We start from the raw sequence: 20,627 nt of genomic DNA on the forward strand, positions 1-20,627 counted from the left end.
AGTAGAATTATTGGGTCAGATGGTACTATGTTTAACTTTTTGAAAATCTGCCAGACTTATGTGAAAGTTTATAAACTTGTCTATTTTACAGCAGATACAGTATTTCCTCACTATACACAATTTAACCCTTACAGAGAGAATGTTTAGAACATAAAACATCATGAACTTAATTTGATTTTAAAAAATGCTCTCTAGTCTTCAGTTATACTTTATTTTCAGTCTTCTAGATAAACACAACAAAAAATTCTAAGTGAGAACACAGAAATATTTCTAAATATCATTCCTACTTCTTTTAAAGCATTTCTTAAATACGTTGAATGAAGACTTTGTGCTTGAAAGGAATGAATGTTTCCAGCTGTCATGTGGCATGAGAGTGGGATTTTTCCCCTTCTTAAAGATGTTTATCAACTGACATCTACCAAGTAGTTTCTTAAAGTTTCTCTGTGGCCAAAGAAACCAGCTTCTACTCCTAATTATGCTCCTTGCTTGCTCAATTCTCGTTTTCTTCTCTTTTACTTAGAATTTGTGATTTTCTAATTAAAATGCTTTCCATAAATAAACTGTAAAGGCACTGAGGTTATAACCAGGTCACATTTCTAAAACAATATAAGATGTTACATGACTAGTGTGGGGAGATTGCACAGTGTGGGAACATTAGAACTTTGAGAAAGTTTACTATTACATCAATTATTCACTATATTGAGCAGAAAGCTGTTTGTAGTATAAGAAACATTGACCAAGCCCCCTGACCATGCATTGACCACAAAAAGCCACATGCAGTAGAGAATGCTTAGGGGTTGCCACGGGACATATAAAGCAATGAAGAACTAGAAGTAGAGTATCAGATGGGGATTAGGGTAGTTGATTTCCTTATGTGAAGTGAGATGGATCAAGGAAGATGTGCTAATTGGTTTGGGGACTGAGTTTCAGGTTTTGGCTTTTGAATTTCTGTAAGAGTCTAAGTTCTTGCCATTATTTCCTGTCCCTGAGGCTCTAAGTTTTAGCGTTGTTCATCCATCACATTTCCCATCTTCAGTTGGACCTGTTGACTTTGTCTTTTTCTTAAGATATCTTATACTTTGTTTTCTACTTCCATTTTCACAACACTGGCTCAGGTCATTACCTATTGCTTGGATCATTACAATTGTCTTCTGATTTGATTTCTCAGCTCCAGTCTTTCCTCTATTACTAGTGCTTCTAATAGGGTACTGTTGGTACTCTGGGTTGCTTCTTTTCTTCAAGACTCCTGTACATTGCAGGGCATTTTGAATCCGTAGCCTCCTCTGTAGAATATCAGGAACACCTCCACAGCCATCAGAACAAACTAAAGTACCGAACATGCTTCCAAAGGCCCTGGGAAATAATAGTGCTCGGTCTCTACACACTACCATGTTAGTCTTTCCAAAGTACAGGTTCCATCATCTTCTTTTTCTATTTAAAAATCTTCAGTGGTGGGATTGTGGTTTATTGGTAGAGCCCTTGCCTGACATGTGTGAGGCACAGTTCGATTCTCAGCACCACATATAAATAAATGAATAAAATAAAGGTCTATCAACAACTAAAAAAATATTTAAAAAGAAAAATCTTCAATGGATTGCTACTGACCAGAAGAGAAAGTCTAAAGTCTTAGTGTCTATTAACTTCTTAGTTTTAATTCTCATTTCTTTTTTTAAAAATTATTTTTAGTTGTCAGTAGACCTTTATTTTATTTATTGATATATGGTGCTGAGGATCGAATCCGGTGCCTCACACATACTAGGCAAGCACTCTGCCACTGAGCCACCACCCAGCCCCTAATTCTCATTGCTGTCTGGTTCAGATCCTGTGTCAGGTTGGGCTGAATTACATGCAAATTTCCAGATACTCTCCATACTACTCAGCCTGCCTGTTTTCCTTTGTGTCAGACTTTATATTTAGATGGATTTCTTCTCCATTTTCCTGACTCAACAATCCAGGTGCCCACTTAGATGTAACCTAAACATTAATTCAATCATGGAACGATCTCCAGTTAATGCTTTACTGCCCAGATAGAAGTGATCTCTTCTTATCCTGAACTCTATAACCCTTTACCACTTTGTTCCTCACACTGAGGTGACTGCAGGAAGGCAGATGCATGTGTAATTCACCTTTGTCTTCTCTATATCTCTTTACTCAGGGCCTGCCTTAAGCTAGTACTCAGTAAATATTTCTTGAAATGAATTGAATTGAAGGTATAATAAATCCTGCTATGCTGCTTTCATTGGTAATAATTGACTTCTCACCTGCTATAAATTTTTCAGAAAAATGTCACAATAAGTTATAAATATTATAGTTCTGGACCAATGTTTTAACACCAAATCTTCTTACTGACACTGCGTTTGTTGTCTCATTTTACATGACTGAGCTTAACTTTGTACAGAAGTTCACACATTTTCTACTATGCTTCACAAATTTGGTCAGTTTTTCCTGCAACCCTCAAATCAAGCAGAAGGAAAGAGAACATATTTCTAGTGTTTCCTAGGAGTGAGTCTTTGAAATTAATTAATACCCATCAACCTTTGCTAATTCACAGCAAAAAGTATTATTTAAAAAATTTGCCCCCTCCAGTGATTTTATATAAGCACCTATATCTGCCACTTGGATCATGCTCTGACTTTCTCCATCTTACCACTCATGGTTTATATTTGATCTGAGTTTCCTGGCTCAGAGTAGCCTGGCCTCTGAACCAGTTCTATTTTCCAGTGGTTCTTAGTCCATGTCTGTCTATCCAGCTTCTCAGAACTTGCCTGTGCTTTGGTAGGTGGATTGTTTGCTCTCATGGTTCTGATTGGGGTGAGCAGTGATCAGCTTTCTGAAGACCATATACTCTAAGAGTATAGAAACCTGTTGCGTTTCTCTTCAAGTCCTTCACCCCAACCCCAACACAATATCCTTAAACACAGAGATCCCTGTCTGGTATGTTGTTGAATGATCTGAGCTGCCAACCCTCCATCCCACCTAAGCTTTGGCAATAATTTGTGAAGCTGATGATGTGTGTGATGGTTAGATTTTAGACAGTGTGAGGGAATATTTAAACCTAAACTAGAAGAGAAATAAAAATTGTATACTGTTATAAAATTATCGCTTTAAAGTTATCACTTTAAAATCATTTTTGAAGTTATCTTTGATAACAAATATAAAAGTTATTATTGCAGTAGAACTAACATGATGTTCCAATGTTAATATGAAAATGGATTTGCAAAAGCAACAGAGTAAAGAAATCATGATTGATCTTCTGGGCTCATCAGCATCCTTTTTGCCAGAGAGAGGCACTTAGTGTATAGAATTGGCTAAGTGTAGTGATTTATAATTTTTCACTTCTAAAATTGGTGAGGTACTAAAGATAGTATTCATTCTGCAGCTAGTTAGCATTTTGGGTAATTCAGCAAATGTGACAGTCATTACAAGTTAGAATGTGATGGAATAAAATCCATTATTTTTAGAAATAATTCTGACAACATAAGTATAATTAAATTTTCTGATTTTCCTGTGATCTTTCAAATGTCTAATAGTTCCATTTCAAAAGTGAAGCCTTCAGCTTGAATTATTTGTCTGTATTTAGGAAAAGTAGCACTCAATGCTTGTTTATGAAGAAGGTGCCTGCTTGGTGATCAGTGATGTTGACAGACACCAGAGATATGAGGACTAGAGACAGTTTTTTCAAGCAAAAAAACTGCTTTTAAAGAGATTGTTTTAGTTCACCTTTCTTGGTGCTGTGACTAAAGGACCTGACCAGCACAGTTATAGAGGAGGAAGAGTTTATTTGAGGATTCATGGTTTTAGAGGCCTTAGTTCAGAGAAGGCTGGCTCCATTCCTCAGGTGAGGCTGAACATCATGGAGGGAGACTGTGGCAAAGGGAAGCAGCTTACATCTTGGTGATCAAGAAGCACTCTCCAGATACAAATATATACCCAAAGCCATGCCCCAATTCCCACCTCGTCCAGCCACACCCTGCCACTTTAGTTACCATTCAGGTAACCCCTGTGGGGGGCTTAAATCACTGACTGGGTTAAGACTCTTACAACCCAATCATTTCTCCTCTGAACCTTCTTGCATTGTCTCACATGGGAGCTTTTAGGGGACATCGCACATCCAAATCATAACAGAGATTAAGAAGATTTGAAAAGCAAAGAACATTTAGTTAAACATTTTGTTAAAAAACTTGTTTTGTGTGATTTCTTTAGCAATTGACTGGGATAACGATAATAACACTTCTAGAGGGCTGGTAATGATCCAGGCATTGCTTTAAATCATTTATGTATCTTATTCACTTCTCACAAAACCCCTATTAGGCAGATACTGCTTTTATTCCATTTTATAGATGAGGAAACTTAGGCACAAAGAAGTTAAGTTACTTGCCTGAAATTATGAGCTGATGTATGGAAAAGCCTGTTTAAACGTTGAAATTGGGATCACATTCATAACTTTGTCTCCTCACTCTTCATGCCTCGACAGCCCAGTCATAGCTCTGCAGCATGTTTTATAGTTGTGGTTTACTTGCCAAATTTTGACACAACTTTTGACAATTTGTCAAACAACATAAACCCAAACAGATTCCTAGGTCTTACCCCAGACCCAGAATCAGGAGCAGACCATAGGGCATGGAGGATGGAGTGGTGAAGGACATCCAGTGCAGTCTTGCTGAAGAACTCAGGGACTCGGTCATAGTTGGGATAGTGGGTTTACATCTTTTTAAAAGCCTTGATTAGTTTCTTAAATAGGATGAATTGGCAGATGTGCCTGAACTTGTGAGAGATGTATGTGAAAACAGAGCATCCAAAAGAAACATGGAGTCCTTTGTTATGGTGTCTCATTTCTAATGGTAGAAGTTTGCCTTTATTCTGTTTTTTTGTGTGTCTTTTGTTATGAACAGGAAATTAATCTCTCTCTCTCTCTCTTATTTATTTATTTATTTTTTTGAGACACGATATTGAAATTAATCTCTCTCTCTTATTTATTTATTTATTTGAGACACGGTATTGCTGTGTTGCTCAGGATGGTCTGGAACTCCTGGGCTCAGGAGATCTTCCCACCTCAGCCTCCTAATAGCTGGGCTATTAGTTGCTCCATTACACTAGCTTTCTAATCAGAGCTCTTGTTGTCATAGGTCTGTAAAAATCAGCCACGGTGAAGACTAGCCATTCCCCTGTCAGCCTCCAGTGCCCATTCCTGAGAGTGGGGTTATCTCCACAGCTGCCAGACTTAAAGAGATTTGTCATTTATTTAGCATACTTGTGGTAGTCAGGACCATGGCTAAATTACTCATGGTAAAATGTGTTTAGATGAATCCATGTTTTTAGAGATTACTATTTATATTTTGACTACTCATCTTTATCTTAGCTTCGTAGATGAACTTACAGAATTACAAGAAGGAATTCAGGTTTTTGAAGTACACAAAAATTGCAAGAATGACCATTAGATAATATTGCCTTAATACTTTGTTCATAAATGTTTGGTCACTGTTGTGAAAATAAACAACACTGTTTTTCACAGAGGGATGAATTCTTTAGAAATACCTACATTTATGGGCATGGTGGTGCATGTCTGTAATACCACCAACTTGGGAGACTGATTCAGGAGGATTGCAAGTTCAAAACTAGCTTCGGCAACTCAATGAGACCCTGTCTTAAAATAAAAATGAGTGATGATGTAGCTCAGGGATAGAGTGCCCCTGAGTTCAATCCTCAGTACTTCAAGAAAACAAAACAAACCGAAAAAAACATTTAGAATGGCCAAGGTTTTATAAGATGGAAAAAAATTAAAATGAAGTATCACATGTTGTCTGTGCAGTAGCAGAGGAGCGCATGCCCACAATGTCACTAGTCCTTCTCCTGGTCCTCTGTGTCAGGCTTACGTGGGTACACAAGCTCAGCAAAGCAGGCTGTCAATTGTGGGGGCTCTGAGATATTCCTAAGGCCTTCCACTGGCTTGAAAATGCTTAGGAAGTGAAAAATAAGAACTTGAGAAAATAAGTGTCCAGCAGAGAAAATCTTTTGTCTTTGGGAAGATAATTGATCCTACAAAAAAAGCTTATACAATCCTACATTTTAATTTAGTCTTTTGATTCATGGAAAGGAAGTTCACTAATCTTCTCTATTTTAGATAAGATAGCATAATGATTCATTTATTTAGAAGTGAATACTTGAGGTTTTGTCAAGAACTAAGCTTTCTTCTTCTGATATTATAATTTTTCCCATCAATGACCATCAATTATTTGTGAATTAAAGTCATGTCTTTTTTTAAAAAAATATTTATTCTTTAGGTATAGTTGGACACAGTGCCTTTATTTTATTTACTTATTTTTATGTGGTGCTGAGGATCGAACCCAGGGCCTTGCACATGCTAGGCCAGCGCTCTACTGCTGAGCTACAACCCCAGACCTAAAGTCATGTTAACTCAATGACATTTAGGATACTAATTTTTTTTTTTTTGACTAAGCTAGATTTTAGATTTTATTTATTTATTTATTTTTTTCTCTTTTTTTATTTTTTTAATTTTTTATTGTTGGTTGTTCAAAACATTACAAATTTCTTGATATATATTTCACACTTTGATTCAAGTGGGTTATGAACTCCCATTTTTACCCCATATACAGATTGCAGAATTACATCAGTTACACATCCATTGATTTACATATTGCCATACTAGTGTCTGTTGTGTTCTGCTACCTTTCCTATCCTCTACTATCCCCCCTCCCCTCCCCTCCCCTCCCCTCCCCTCTTCTCTCTCTACCCTCTCTACTGTCATTCATTTCTCCCCCTTGTATTATTTTTCCCTTTCCCCTCACTTCCTCTTGTATGTACTTTTGTATAACCCTGAGGGTCTCCTTCCATTTCCATGCAATTTCTCTTCTTTCTCCCTTTCCCTCCCACCTCTCATCCCTGTTTAATGTTAATCTTCTTCTCATGCTCTTCGTCCCTACTCTGTTCTTAGTTACTCTCCTTATATCAAAGAAGACATTTGGCATTTGTTTTTTAGGGATTGGCTAGCTTCACTTAGCATAATCTGCTCTAATGCCATCCATTTCCCTGCAAATTCTATGATTTTGTCATTTTTTAATGCAGAGTAATACTCCATTGTGTATAAATGCCACATTTTTTTTATAGGATACTAATTATGATGGAGTTGAGAAATTATGTAAAAATGTCAACAGAGTAGATATACTGAAGGAAATCTGTTTTGAACTTTGAAGTTCTAGGCCAAATTAATGGTGTAGAATCCAATCTTTATAGATGGCTAGAAGAATCTATTGAAGTATCTGGTTTTCGTCTAGATTGACATCCTTCCAGCATCCATCCTCACAGGGTACTGCCTCTGACTTCCAAAAGGCTCATGAGGGTGAAGTACCAATGTATCATTCAAAAGTCATATACCAGTCAGGTTGTTAATATAAACATTTTTGAAAGTATTTGACACACTTAATTTAAATTACCTATAAGCCATATGAAATGACTACTATGAAATTATAGCTAATAGCCACAGACTGTTGTAATTTGGCCAACTGTTCTTAATTCTTTAGGGAAATTGAAAATTAAGAAGGTTATGGATTTTGGCACCTGTTTAATTAAAGAAGAATGACTAGCATATGGGTCAGAACAGAATAATCTTTTTTTATACTTTTTATTATTTTATTTATTTATTTTTATGTAGTGCTGAGGATCAAACCCAGGGCCTTGCATGTGCTAGGCAAATGCTCTACCACGGAGCCACAAAATCATTTATAAATATTAAGCATTAAAGTGAAGCTGTCATTTGAAAGAAAAATTAACTTAGAGTAGTTGTTTTATTTTTATGTACACCATTCAGGAAATGTGATTGTTTACCCAGTAGCCTCAATGTTCAGCTTAGTTGAACACATGTTAGAAATAAAACAAGCTTTTACCAGACTGCATAAAAATGTATGAAGTTCTTGGGAAAAAAAAGGTGAAGAGTTCATGTGTCTCCTTTTCTCAAAAGTTTTGAGATTCAAATAAAAATTTGAAAACTAGATTTTTACATAAAAAACTAAAATTGGTCCACAAAAAATAAAATTAGTGTTGCTTTTTTAGTTTTCTTCATCATGAATTGCACCTTTCAAGGTCTGTTTATCTTTGTACCTAGTATTTAGAGCAAGAATGAGTAAAAGTAAATTTTATCTCAGAGACTTTATATATTTTTACCATCTGTGTCTTTTTGAGGTTGCAATAATAATTTAAAGGTAAACATCTCTATCTTGTGCTTCCTTTTTTTACTCTTTTTGAGGTAAGAGAGCATTTGCCAAATGATGCTTCTTAGACCAGAAAATTTATTCTGTGTTTCAGATACTGAAGAATTCCAAATTAATATGTACTTAATGTCTCAAGAACATATAGTCTAAGGGATAAAACATGTATATAATTAGTCATAATATAAATCAGAATGTCATTTAGAGGCTGACAATTACTATTTGACATTTCATGTATATGAGTCAGATATTTCCAGTGGTCTTAGCCACAGTGGATAGTATTAGGGTGCCCAGTGAAAGATGCACACAGGGGATTGTGTAGGTGGTCCATGTGATGGTCTCTGCCTACAGTTGATGGATAGGGGAATAGTTTGATGACTTATATTGAAACAAAAGCTTAGGTAAAATGTTATTTTATTTATATGGTAATGAAGTGTTTGATTTTGGCCACATGCCTAGTTGACAGTGATATTTGTGTTTTCACAGGGCAGCAGAGGGGAAACAGGACCCGTAGGATCCCCAGGCCTACCAGGTAAACTGGTAAGTTATATTTCCAATATGCAGACATGTGTGTGCTTTCTACAAAACAGAGTACATTATAAAAAATAAGCCAGGAGAGAAAAACAATTGACAAAGGGTCATGTAATAAGTTATATTTTATTTCCATTGTTATGTGAATGTGTAGAAATGTTAATGTGAAATTTTAAATTATACCTAGGATATCCTCAGAGGGTTTTAATGAGAACAGTTTGTAGTATACATTTTAAAACCAAGAGAGACATGAAGTGCCACCTTTGGCCTCTGGTTATTCTTGGAATTAAGGAGGACTGTAAGTGAATGCTGTCTTTGACTTCTTGTGCTGTGCTTGTTTACACAGCAAGAGAAGCAGCAGTGCCACTGCAGGGGCTTGGCTGAAAGAGCCTGTTGTTGCAAGGAGTGCAAAGGGAATTGAGGACTTCAGGTGGGAGGGAGGGAGAGAGGACTGGCCTCTCTTCTCCTGAGAGGGTGGGAGAGAGACAAACCAGAGGACCAGAGTTAAACCGACCACAGTGCATCTATTTTAGATATGAGTCAACACACCCAAGGCCATGTCTGGCTTGTGAGCTTCCAGCATTGCAGTGACAGTGACTCTAAGGACTTTGTGTTTGTTTTCCAGGGATCTTTTGGTAGCCCTGGCCTCCCTGGCTTGCCTGGGCCTCCTGGACTTCCTGGAATGAAAGGAGACAGGGTAAGATGTCCAACACTGCAGAAAGTTCCTTATTTGGAAGGGTGAGTTGTATTATGTGGAGAAAGCAAGGCTACTTTTGGCTCAGTGAAGAACTTTCCTAGAATTTATCATAGAGTTATCAAAAAAGGTTAAGAAGCAAAAACAGAATGACTTATGAGAAAGAAAAAATAAAAAGCCTGAGAAAAGTAAACATTTCACTTGTAATCATGCATTCTATTTAGTTCTAAATTTACAGTCCTGTTAGTGAATTGTATATGGATGTGATCCTACAATGCCCTCAGTTACCAGAGGTTTTTGAGACAATTGGAGCATTTTCAGGTTTTCCCTGGTTCTTGTTGGGAGGTGAGGAGTGGAGAAGTTCTCTCCAGTCACGTTTTCCACACTGGTGCTTATCCATGAGCCTAGAATGTGGGTTGATTCATTTGAAATTACATAAACAGCTCAAAATATTTTAAAAGGCCTATATTTTCTTCATTACAGGGTGTATTTGGTGAACAAGGTCCAAAGGGTGAACAGGTAAGTTTTAATATTCGATTAGTATAAAATGCAGTGTCTGAAATGTGCCATGTCACAACCAGGAGGGACTGGCTTGCTTATGGATGTGATTAAAACAGTGGAGACTTGCAGCTTTTTCTTGGTGTGTGGTAGACTTATCTGTTTCAATAAGCTGGAGCCAATGACTGCTCTATCTCCTGGACTTTATACTGTTCTCCCTTTGGAAAAAATAGCCCTGTCTCTGACTCACCAAGTAGAACTCTACTTACTTATGTAAACTCTAGTTACTTATGTCTGAGGGAGCCTTCCATGGGCACATCATAATGTTTAAATTTTTCCTGATCAAAACCTCAGCAAATATTCTATGCATGAGTTATGCTTATCATTTTCCTTGGGTTCCTTTGTCTCTTCTAAGAGTCCTTTTTTAGGGGTTATTGAATTACAAAATTGTTACATAGGGTTGCTAATTTAATTTAATAAATTGAATTAAATTCAATTAATAGTTGAAATTCAATCTCAACTTCTGGTTTCTCTCTAGACTATTTTTGTTGTTGTTGTGTTGTTTTGTTTTGGACTAGCAATCTAGATTGGAAAACCGCTGCCAGCATTTTATACTGCTGCATGATCCTGGGAGTATCTGGGCATGTGTGAATGATTATTAATGTTGACCGGAAGTTGACCCATGGGAGTAAGAGACTAAGAATTTAAAATGTGATCTATTATTTTAATTTTTAGGGTGCTTCTGGTGAAGAAGGTGAAGCAGGAGAAAGGGGTGACCTTGTAAGATTTTTTTTTTTTCTGGTTAATGAAGGAACTTTACAGATTTTGAGCTGTAGTGGAAATGTGTATTATTTTTCTTCTTTTCTGACATTGTTTTATTCTCACTACCTTCTTCAAAAGCTAAGATGTTTCTTCTCTGAGTTAAAAGACTCTCAAGATTGTAGCCAAGATCAAATAAAGCAGAGAGAAAATGGCCCACAATTGATAAATCTGACTTGAAACTTTTGGAAAATTCCTTTATAGTTGGTGAATTTTCTTGTGGTTTTGTATCTATACATTCAAGGTGATTCTTATAGGACTATATGAAAGTCTATGAATGGTACCTATCATGGAAATAAAATTGAACATTTATTATAGTTAGGAAGCTGAGGCTTACAAATGTGACCAAGGGCACTCTCTCTACTCTGAAACCCTCCAAAGAAGTGACCTCCATCTCCAAAGAGTGACACTGCTAAATCTCCAGAAAAGCAATAAGATAGAGAGCAAGTTATCTTTAGTGCTAGAACTGCTTAGTTTGCTGGCTCATCATTATAGTTTTGACTATGTTTTGGTCCTTTGGGGTCAAGGTGATAGATTTCTCATGAAATAGAGTTAGAGAGCTTTTAGTACAGAAAAAAGTTCTGATAATGTTGTTTTATTCAAATTTTCAGGATTTAGAGTAAATATAAATGTAATATCTGAATTGCATAAAGCTTTCTAATTGTCAAATAAATTCATAGTAGAATTATTCTATTTGATTTTCTGTTGAGTTTGTTCACTTTATGGACTAAGAACTTTTAAAATAATTCTGTTTGTAATGGAGATGAACTGGTGTGCTAACATTTGAGCTGAATTCATATCTAGAATTAATTATGGGAGATTTTCATATTTTTTTAAGCCTAAAAGCTTTCCTATTTTGTTTGTAGTCTTCTGGGGATAAATTTAAAAATTTTGTTTGAGTTACAAAAATGCAGTTTTAATAGACATGTTTAAATGCCTGTTTTGTTTTAAAACTGAATGTTATTCTCTTCAGACCTACACATTTCAATTTTTGATGCCTAGCATTTTAGATCTGGATAGAAACTTGGAGAACTCTGATTCAACCCTGTTATTTAACAGATCATTTAACCAAAGGCTGGGAGGTTTCCTAGCTCACACAGGGTCACAGAGTTAAATAGCATAACTGGGCCTGGAATACAAATTTTGGATTTAATATTTTTCTGAAACACCAGGGTTAATCTGTTCATGGTTTTCTATACTTCAGCAGCACAATAGACTTTTTAATGTTTTTAGGAAACTATCAAATGTGAATATATTGTTCTAATATAATTTTGTTTTATTGATTTAGGGAGATATAGGATTACCAGGCCCAAAGGGATCTGTAAGTATAACAAATAACAATGTTATACAAAATTAAAAATATCAATAAACCTATAAAAATATAATGCTCTGCTTTATAAAATCATTCTATAAAATTTAATTCTTAAAGGACTTACCTTCAAGAAAATAAATGTCTAAATTTATTCTTTAGGTAATGGATTAATCCAATAAAAAATTCACAGTTATGTAAATGGATCTACCTTTTCAACTAGCCACTCTAAAGAATTTTTTTTTTCATATTATAAATGTCTCAATGAATGTTACATGGTAATACTGTAATTTCCTCCCCAAATGGGTCATTTTTAAATAACTGACTTGTACCTTGTGGTGACAAGAGTATAATTGAATTTCATTGGCAGTTACACTACTGCAAAATATTTCAGTAATTTTCTTAATCTCCTGCGTGTTCTAGTTGAGCAAGTAATATAGATGCATAACATATAAGATAACATAATAGGAAAATATTAAAACTAGAAAATGATCTTTTGTTAAATCTTGCCATTTTATAGAAACTTATGTCCTCAGAGATTAAATGTGTTTAGAATTATAGATCTAATTAGTAGAAACCTGAGGTGATTTGCTAATTTAAGAGGAATACACATTTAATACAATTAGAAGCTTAAAAAATATAAGGAAAAAATATGAAGCTCAGATTTCAATCTCAAATGCCACTACCACCAGCTTCTAGTTAACTTGCAAGTCTGTCCTTTTTCTGAAATATTCCTCACTCTTCTGTGTCTATCCAACCAATTATCCTCATGGCAGCCAATATAATCTAAATAAAAAAGGTAAAACCCACCATGTAACCCTCTTTTGCTGAAAATCCTTCAAGTATAACATTTCATAGAACAAAGTCATTGTTTAGCATGGTATATGAAGCCTTTGATGAAGTGTTCTTTGCTTCTCTAATCTCATCTTGTACATTTTGGAATTTCATCCATTTGCAGTTCTTTTTTTACAGGCCATGTCATGTCATGTCATGCTGTTTAGTACTTTCTCTATTTTCCTAGTCTGGAACACACTCCTCATTCCTTAGAATTGTTACCTCCTACATAGGCAACTTAATTTTCTCAGGAAAGACCCACCCAGCCTTGGGCTCCATGCACACTGCTGAAATGGATCTTACCACATTATACTAACTACCTGTCTCTAAACACCAAGTGTCAAATGACATTTTATGACAAGAATTTTTGAAAAAAATGGTTTAGGACTGAACAAAATGTAAAGTGTAAATCTTCATAGAATATAGTAATAGAAATCCTATGTCACTATAGATATTTTCAATAATGTTCAATGGAAAGAATTAAAGTTATAAAAGAAAAAAAGCCAATCACAATGTAGTGATCAATATAAGTTAATTATTTTCTAATTTGGTACAACTGTTAGTAATTAATATAATTAATTCATCAGTCCTTCTCTACCCCTCCCTACTTATATCTGACACTGCTCAGGATGAAATTGAACCATAGTGTCCCAGAATTAGGGGAAATAGTTACCAACACAAAGATTTCACTCTCTTTACTGAATTCAGCATATTTGAACTTGTTAAGTATGATATGTCTTTACCCTAATTTCTACTTCATTGTACTGCTCCTCAACTGAGGAATTATTTCCCAAAGCTCCAGGGCCCTTATGATGTCTTGGTCATATTAACCTTTGATCTGTCCATCAAAAACTTCCTGTCTCTTATTCTAGCAATATTTCAACCATTGCCAGCAAATGAGTACTCTCTGATTTCATCTCTTTATTTTCTGACAGTTCTTTAGTTCATTTCTGAGCTCATTTTGGCTTCTCCTTGGGTTGTTTTAGAAGTTGTTATAGTTTTGCACTTGAGCACCTGACAGTTCTGCAGACTTCCATAGTATATATTTAGCTTTGCTCATTGACACTGTCTTTCAGGAAGTCTTTTAAGTCATAATTTCTTTATAGAAGCAATCTTGGCAAGTTGGCTTAGATGAATATCAATTATTTTTTGCATGAAGTTGGAAAAATCACACTTGCCAAGCTTTATTTGGATGCCTAGTGAAAGCATTGCTTCATCACCTTCTTCACTTGGGTTTAAAATATTTGAATATTTGAAAGAGTTAGCTCTTCTTAGATAAATGCTGCATATGAAAAAAAGGCAGGTTGGAGTTGCTTACATATATTCACATCTTGAGCACCAGCATTCCCTTGCTGCCTACTGCCCTATTATATTCTCATTCTTATTTCCTATAACAGTATGTTATAGCAACTCTGCCACAAATTCCACCAGAAGAATGGACAAATTTTAGTTTCATACACACACACACACACACAAAAAAAAAAAAAAAAAAGGATTAATTAAGTCTTTTTAAAAAGCAGTGAATGTCCATGAGGATTCTTTTAAATGCTTTTAGTGATCTGCTCTCAGGAAAAAAGCCAAAGTTATATATGTTTTTGTTGTGAATAAATAAGGGGTTTATTTTTAAGTTTTTTAATATTTAGAATTCAATTTTTCGTAGAAAGAACTGTGAACTTGCACTTGCTTTTTAAAAATAATATTTATTTTTTTTTAGTTATATTTGGACACAGTACCTTTATTTTACTTATTTATTTTTATGTGGTGCTGAGGATGGAACTCAGGGCCTCACACGTGCTGGGTGAGCACTCTACTGATGAGCCACAACCCCAGCCCTGCACTTGCTTTTTTGGCCCCATATTTTAAATACACATTTTAAGTGTATTGACTTAGTTCATGTTAGTATTTTGTAATTTCTGAATATACCTAGTATCTTCAGATTAGCCAAAAAAAAAAGTTTAAAGGCTGAATAATATATATTCTTGAAAATATCTTTATGTTTTGCTACATTGCTGACACCCAAGTAGCATATCTTATAGGAACTCAGTGGGGTTTCTTGGGCCAGATAATGCTAACAGGCCTTATGACAAACTAATTTGCAGGGCCCGGGCAGGTGTGTGGAACACTGCTTAGTATGTGCAAGGCCTTAGGGTCCATCACCAGCTCCAAAACAAAATAATAAAACCCCAAACACATCTAATTTGCTCTTAGGAAGTGGCTTGAGGTATGAAGGTCTTTAAAATATATTATTCCAGTGAAGATTTTGGAATAATAATAGTAAACAATACGGATTTTTAATAGTTTACTTGAATTGAGGTTCTCAGAGACTGATGAGTTGGTGGTGGTATTATGTGTATGCATCTTATGGTAACGGGGACCTCTTAGGAGATAGAATGTAGGAAACCCCAAATTTCATGTAAGTGTTTTATTAGTAGAAGACACAGTCCTTGTGTCTAGTCCTGGTTTTATAGTGTACTGTTTTATTGCAGATGGGTAACCCTGGGGAGCCAGGATTGAGAGGACCTGAAGGAAGTCGGGGGCTTCCTGGAGCAGAAGGACCAAGAGGACCTCCTGGACCCCGGGGTGTGCAGGGAGAACAGGGTGCCACTGGCCTGCCTGGTATCCAGGGCCCTCCGGTGAGTGTCCCTGTGGAAGCTCCATCCCATAGCATTGGGGCTAGACTAGATCTTAGCTCCTTAGCAGTAAGTAAATATAGCCACCTGGGTTCCTGGCTGAGTCTGTCAGTTTACAATTTAAAAATGTTCTCTTTATGGTTCTGTGGATAAACTGCCTTTTTTTCTTTCCTGTCCCAGGGTAGAGCACCGACAGATCAGCACATTAAGCAAGTTTGCATGAGAGTCATTCAAGGTAAATAAATCACAATGGTTAAACTTTTTCCATCATAAACTCTTGCTTCTTAAGACTTTATTCTTATAGGTGTGCAAGGGTAAATAACTGTGGCTTTTTGTGTGCTTTAAAGGTGGGACATTTTGAGTAATCTTAATGCCAATTTCTTTTTATTCAGTTGTTGCTATCTGCACAACTTATATCCTCACAATAATTACTTTTGTGTTAGCCTGCTTTCTTTTCCTTTTTTCTCTTCTTTTTCTCCTTCTTCCTCCCCCTTCCAGGGGATAAAGATGATTTATAAGAAAGCACACTCACACACACACACACACAAAACACACACACACACACACAACTTTCCTTTGAATACAAATTCTCAGGTGTTTCTCCTTAAGATCCTATCACTTAATGTGTATCTAGGATTGCCTTAGGAGCTCTCTAAATAATTTGAGAACTAAATGCCAGGCTCTATGCCTATAAGGAACCTAAGGATATTATTTCTAATTATGTAAAATATATGTAAAAAAGCAATGACTAGCATTTTCCCAAAATGACAGTGTATTATAACATTTGTTAATCTTTATCTGCATTCACCTATGGCTATGGCAATGGCTGTTCCAGAGCTGGCCTACTTATCAAACCATACAGGAAATGAAGATGCACAAAGTTACCTTGTAACTGAGGGGATCCTGTAACATTGGAGCCTTCTAACAAAATTATGTTTTTCGGATGTAACCACCTCTTTGCTGAAGAAATTCTTTTTTTTTTTTTTTGTATGCTCATTAGATAGTTTAATGTGTCTAATAGACTTGTAGAGTTTTCCAGAATCAAATGGAAAGAAATGAACACTTCTATATTTGAAAACAACATAGGCCTCTTCATTGCAGACATTTTATCTTGAAAGTCTGTTTCAGTTTTGAGCATTACATGTCAAGAAAATTGTGGTTTTGTGCTTACTTGAATAAAGCAAATTTAGAATATTCACATTTAAAGAATTTTAAAATGCGGGCTAGAAAATTGGTTCCAATTCATATTCTCCTTAGAATCCTAAAGCTTTAAGAAATATTACAGTAGCATATTTCCTTTAGAGCATTTTAATGGGGAGATTTTCTTGTATTCCATGGATTTAGTGGGTGATTCTGAATCTATTTAATGGTTCCTGAGAAAGGCCACACAGTTATTAATTTTTAAGACAGACTGTGACCATTCCCTAGAAACAGGTTATATTTTAACGATTGTTGTCTATTCCAAGCATGAAGAAAAAAATGGAGGGGAAGAATTTATAAGAAGCTATGAATCCTCCTGATATTTCAGGTTATGTAATATCTTTAAACCAAAAAGCCTTTTAGTTTTTGACACTAGGTCCCAAATGGTCTGAATACTAATTTTGGACAGTGCCGTTGGCTTTTAAAAAGCTTTTGGACACCACTTCCACAAGTGTTAAGAAACCCATTGTTCTTCCTATCCTGGGTTTTCAGATACCCAGCTAGGATTCAAGTGACACACTCGTCCTTGCAAAACAATGCTGGTCCCAAAGCCCTGCACTTCAACCTCCTTGCCCTTGTCTCATAACAGCGGGACCAAATGTATCAGGAGAGCTGAATACAACAGCACCAGTGACGCTTAAAAAATACAGCAGCACCAGTGACACTTCCTGGCAGACAGTCCATGGAAATAGTCTCCCAACTGTATTCATTTCCTACCCCCAGTTTTGAAGATTTGGAAAAACAAGGCACTTGGAATACCTCTCTCTTCATTTGAGTCACTTTCATGTTTCTGACTTTTCTGGGTTATTCTGTTTATTATTTTTAGAGCATTTTGCTGAGATGGCTGCTAGTCTCAAGCGTCCAGACTCTGGTGCCTCTGGTCTCCCTGGGAGGCCTGGTCCTCCTGGCCCCCCTGGTCCCCCTGGAGAGAATGGTTTCCCTGGTCAGATGGGAATTCGTGGCCTCCCTGGCATTAAAGGTCCCCCTGGTGCTCTTGGTTTGAGGGGACCTAAAGGTAAGCGGTTTTGCCCAGGTAGAACCTGGGAACACACATTGCCTTTTTTTCAGCTGTACAATGTATACCCAAGCTCAAGGAAGTCCTGCTTTGCTAATATCTGGTGAGATAAGATGTATATTATTCTCTTTTACAGTGGTGATGATAAAGATTTGAAAACTCTTATTTTCTTTTGATGCTGCTGTACCGCAACAGTAGACTAAATACTACAATTAAGCTCCCCTGATTTTTAGTTAGTTCTGATTTTGCTCAATTATACTCTGCTTCAATCACAGTTAGTTCAAAACAAACCTTGCAGGATCAGGTAAGGGATCATTCAAAAACTAACAAAAAAATTTTTTGAGACTCTAAAGTCATGGTAGAGCTCTTCTAAAATGGCAACCATCTTACAATGTATGTATCTGTTACTTAGACTAACAACATTTGCTAGCAGAACATAAGCAAAATTACATCATGAATTGGAGCTGTCTCTCTCTTCAAAAGTGGCATTGGATATTTACTTTTGATTTTCCCTCTGAATCAAACTGTATTCTTTAATATATTTGTTTCTTCCCTTTTATTTAAAACAAAAAAAAAAAATCCTTGCATCCAATATTTTGCAGAAAAACCACAGGTTGTGAGTGTGTAAGATATTCTGCAGGACTGGCAGAAGGACTGGTTGCTTCAGATGGCATTTGTTATTTGAGGTGATGAGTTAGTGACAGCTCACTGGGGAACTTTAGAAAAACACGACATCAGAAACAAGAGAGGCATTTTCTTTTCTTTCTTTTTTTTTTTTTTTAATTTTAATACTGTGGTACTCCAATTAGGGCTAAATAGTATGATGTGAGTGGTCAGAGGGCAAGAAAGCTGCCTTTTTGGATCTGTAAATGAATTGCTGATGCAGTTGGCTAACTACACCCTCAGCTGGAACAATTTATTTAATTACTTTTTTTTGGCATGTGCAGAGCTGCATGTTTAAAAATGAGCTCTAATTGGGGCCTCTTGTAAGACTGGCACAATTTTAAAGCTTTCAGAGGTTGTACAAATCACAGAGCTGAGGGTAGAGCCCATTTTAAAGAGAATTGGGCATTTTCTCTAACAGAATCACATACCTCTTTATCTTTGTCTTGCTTTTAGCTACTAGTTCAGCAACCCATGTCTTGGTGATTTCTATGGATAGTCCCTGTACACTCTGTAGACCTTTTCTAGGAAACTCTATTGCCTTGGGTTGGTTGGACCTATTGTACCATCTCCCATGGATAATGGATAATAACAACCTTCAATGAGTCTCTTTGTTTTTATTTATTTGGTTTATTTTTGTTAATGTAGCTTTGTTTGTTTTTCTGAGATGGGGTTTTGCTGTGTGTTCAGGCTGGTCTCAAACTTACAGGCTCAAGTGATTCTCCTGCCTCAGCCTCTCATGTAGCTGGGACTACAAGCATGTACTACTACTCCTGGCTATCCCGAGTCTCTTTAAGAGAAAAGGTTCTGAGAGATACCTGGAGCATCAGCATCACTGGGGGCTTTGTTAGGATCATCACTTCTTTGCACCACCCCAGACCCACTGGATCAGAAATTCTGGGGGTGGAGCCTAGCGTTCGGCTTAACAAACCCTCAGATGATTCTGATCTGGCTAAGCACATTGGTGTGGAGCAGTCAATCACCCATTTTCCTACTGAAAGGGGTCACCTTGACAGGTCTATAGAAATTGCAGCCAGTTTTCTTGGGCTAAAAGTAATTCTCCACTTTTGGAGTAGAGCTTACTTTGAGCTAGTAACAGAACTTTCCTTTAAGAAATGAAAATGTCCATGTCACTTGCTATGCTAGAAGAATCTGTCAAAAGCTGCCTTTCTCAGCCTTGACTGCACATTGGAATCACCAGAGGAGCTGTAAAAACTACTCATGCCTAGGTCCTATTTCCAGAGATTCTGATTTAATTGGTCTGGGTATTGGGACTTTAAAATATCCCCAAGTGATTTTAATGTGCAGCTAGGGCTGAGAACAACTGAAAACACAGGCGAATTGTTTGGGAAGCTTTCTGGGAAGGTCCCAGCCATGTTGAATTGTGGGTAGGCTGGGCTGGTTTGACTAGCAAAAGAGCCTCATTTGAAAGGAAGCAGAGTATATTTCTATATTTGGAACCTGGAAAATATCTCTAGCACTAAATTAGTTCATCAGGTACAACAGGATCCTACAAGGTAATTCCCCACCCCACCCCCCCGCTTTTTTTTTAGTATTCTTGAAAATAGTCTATAATCTGAATAGATACAGTTCTTTTCTTTTCTCTAAAGGACTTCTTCCTACATCCTCCATGGCTTTCTTATCACTGGATTCATTTAAAGCAATACCTTCATTTAGTTTTACTTTGAAATTTGGGGTGGAGGCAAGGAGAGGCAGTCATATACATCTATGTATACACACACACATACACACATATATATTAATCAACACTGTTATACATTTGGACATATACAATTTAGGTAACTGGACTTAACCTTTTTTGTCCCATCACATACATGAAAATATAGAAAATATACAGTGTTCTTTTTTTTTTTTTACTACCCAAAGATTTGCAGCATAAATTTCCCCCAAGAAAAAAATATTCCACCATTTTTGAAAAAGTAAAAATTTTAGTCAATTAGAGATATATTTTAGTATGCTTGTTGCCTTTTTTTCCCTCCTGATTAGTAAAGAAGAGATGGTAAGATTCTTGCTCTATCATATAGTAACTTTGAGTCTTTTCCTAGAGAAATTGTTACATAAATAAGAAACTAGTCTGGTTATGAATGCTTTTATAACAATTCAGGCTATGTCTTAGTTTCTGTTTCCTCTCCAAAACTACCCTGGAAAACAGTGGGATGTTTTCAGTAGGGGTTTAGAGAAATAAGCCTCA

At 36.3% G+C, this 20,627-nt stretch overlaps 1 protein-coding gene across 1 annotated transcript in view; it reads left to right on the forward strand.

Annotated features, from left to right (window-relative positions):
* Col9a1 (collagen type IX alpha 1 chain) overlaps positions 1–20,627 on the forward strand; it is an 83,776-nt gene that overhangs the window by 49,759 nt on the left and 13,390 nt on the right. Inside the window, exons 29-36 of the mRNA XM_027928273.3 lie at positions 8,709–8,762; positions 9,379–9,450; positions 9,931–9,966; positions 10,681–10,725; positions 12,053–12,085; positions 15,394–15,540; positions 15,718–15,772; positions 17,564–17,752. Of these exons, the coding sequence (XP_027784074.1) occupies positions 8,709–8,762; positions 9,379–9,450; positions 9,931–9,966; positions 10,681–10,725; positions 12,053–12,085; positions 15,394–15,540; positions 15,718–15,772; positions 17,564–17,752 (631 nt within the window). The remainder of the gene's footprint in view (positions 1–8,708; positions 8,763–9,378; positions 9,451–9,930; positions 9,967–10,680; positions 10,726–12,052; positions 12,086–15,393; positions 15,541–15,717; positions 15,773–17,563; positions 17,753–20,627) is intronic.

This window comes from Marmota flaviventris, chromosome 6 (genome assembly GCF_047511675.1).
Source record: "Marmota flaviventris isolate mMarFla1 chromosome 6, mMarFla1.hap1, whole genome shotgun sequence".
NCBI lineage: Eukaryota > Metazoa > Chordata > Mammalia > Rodentia > Sciuridae > Marmota > Marmota flaviventris.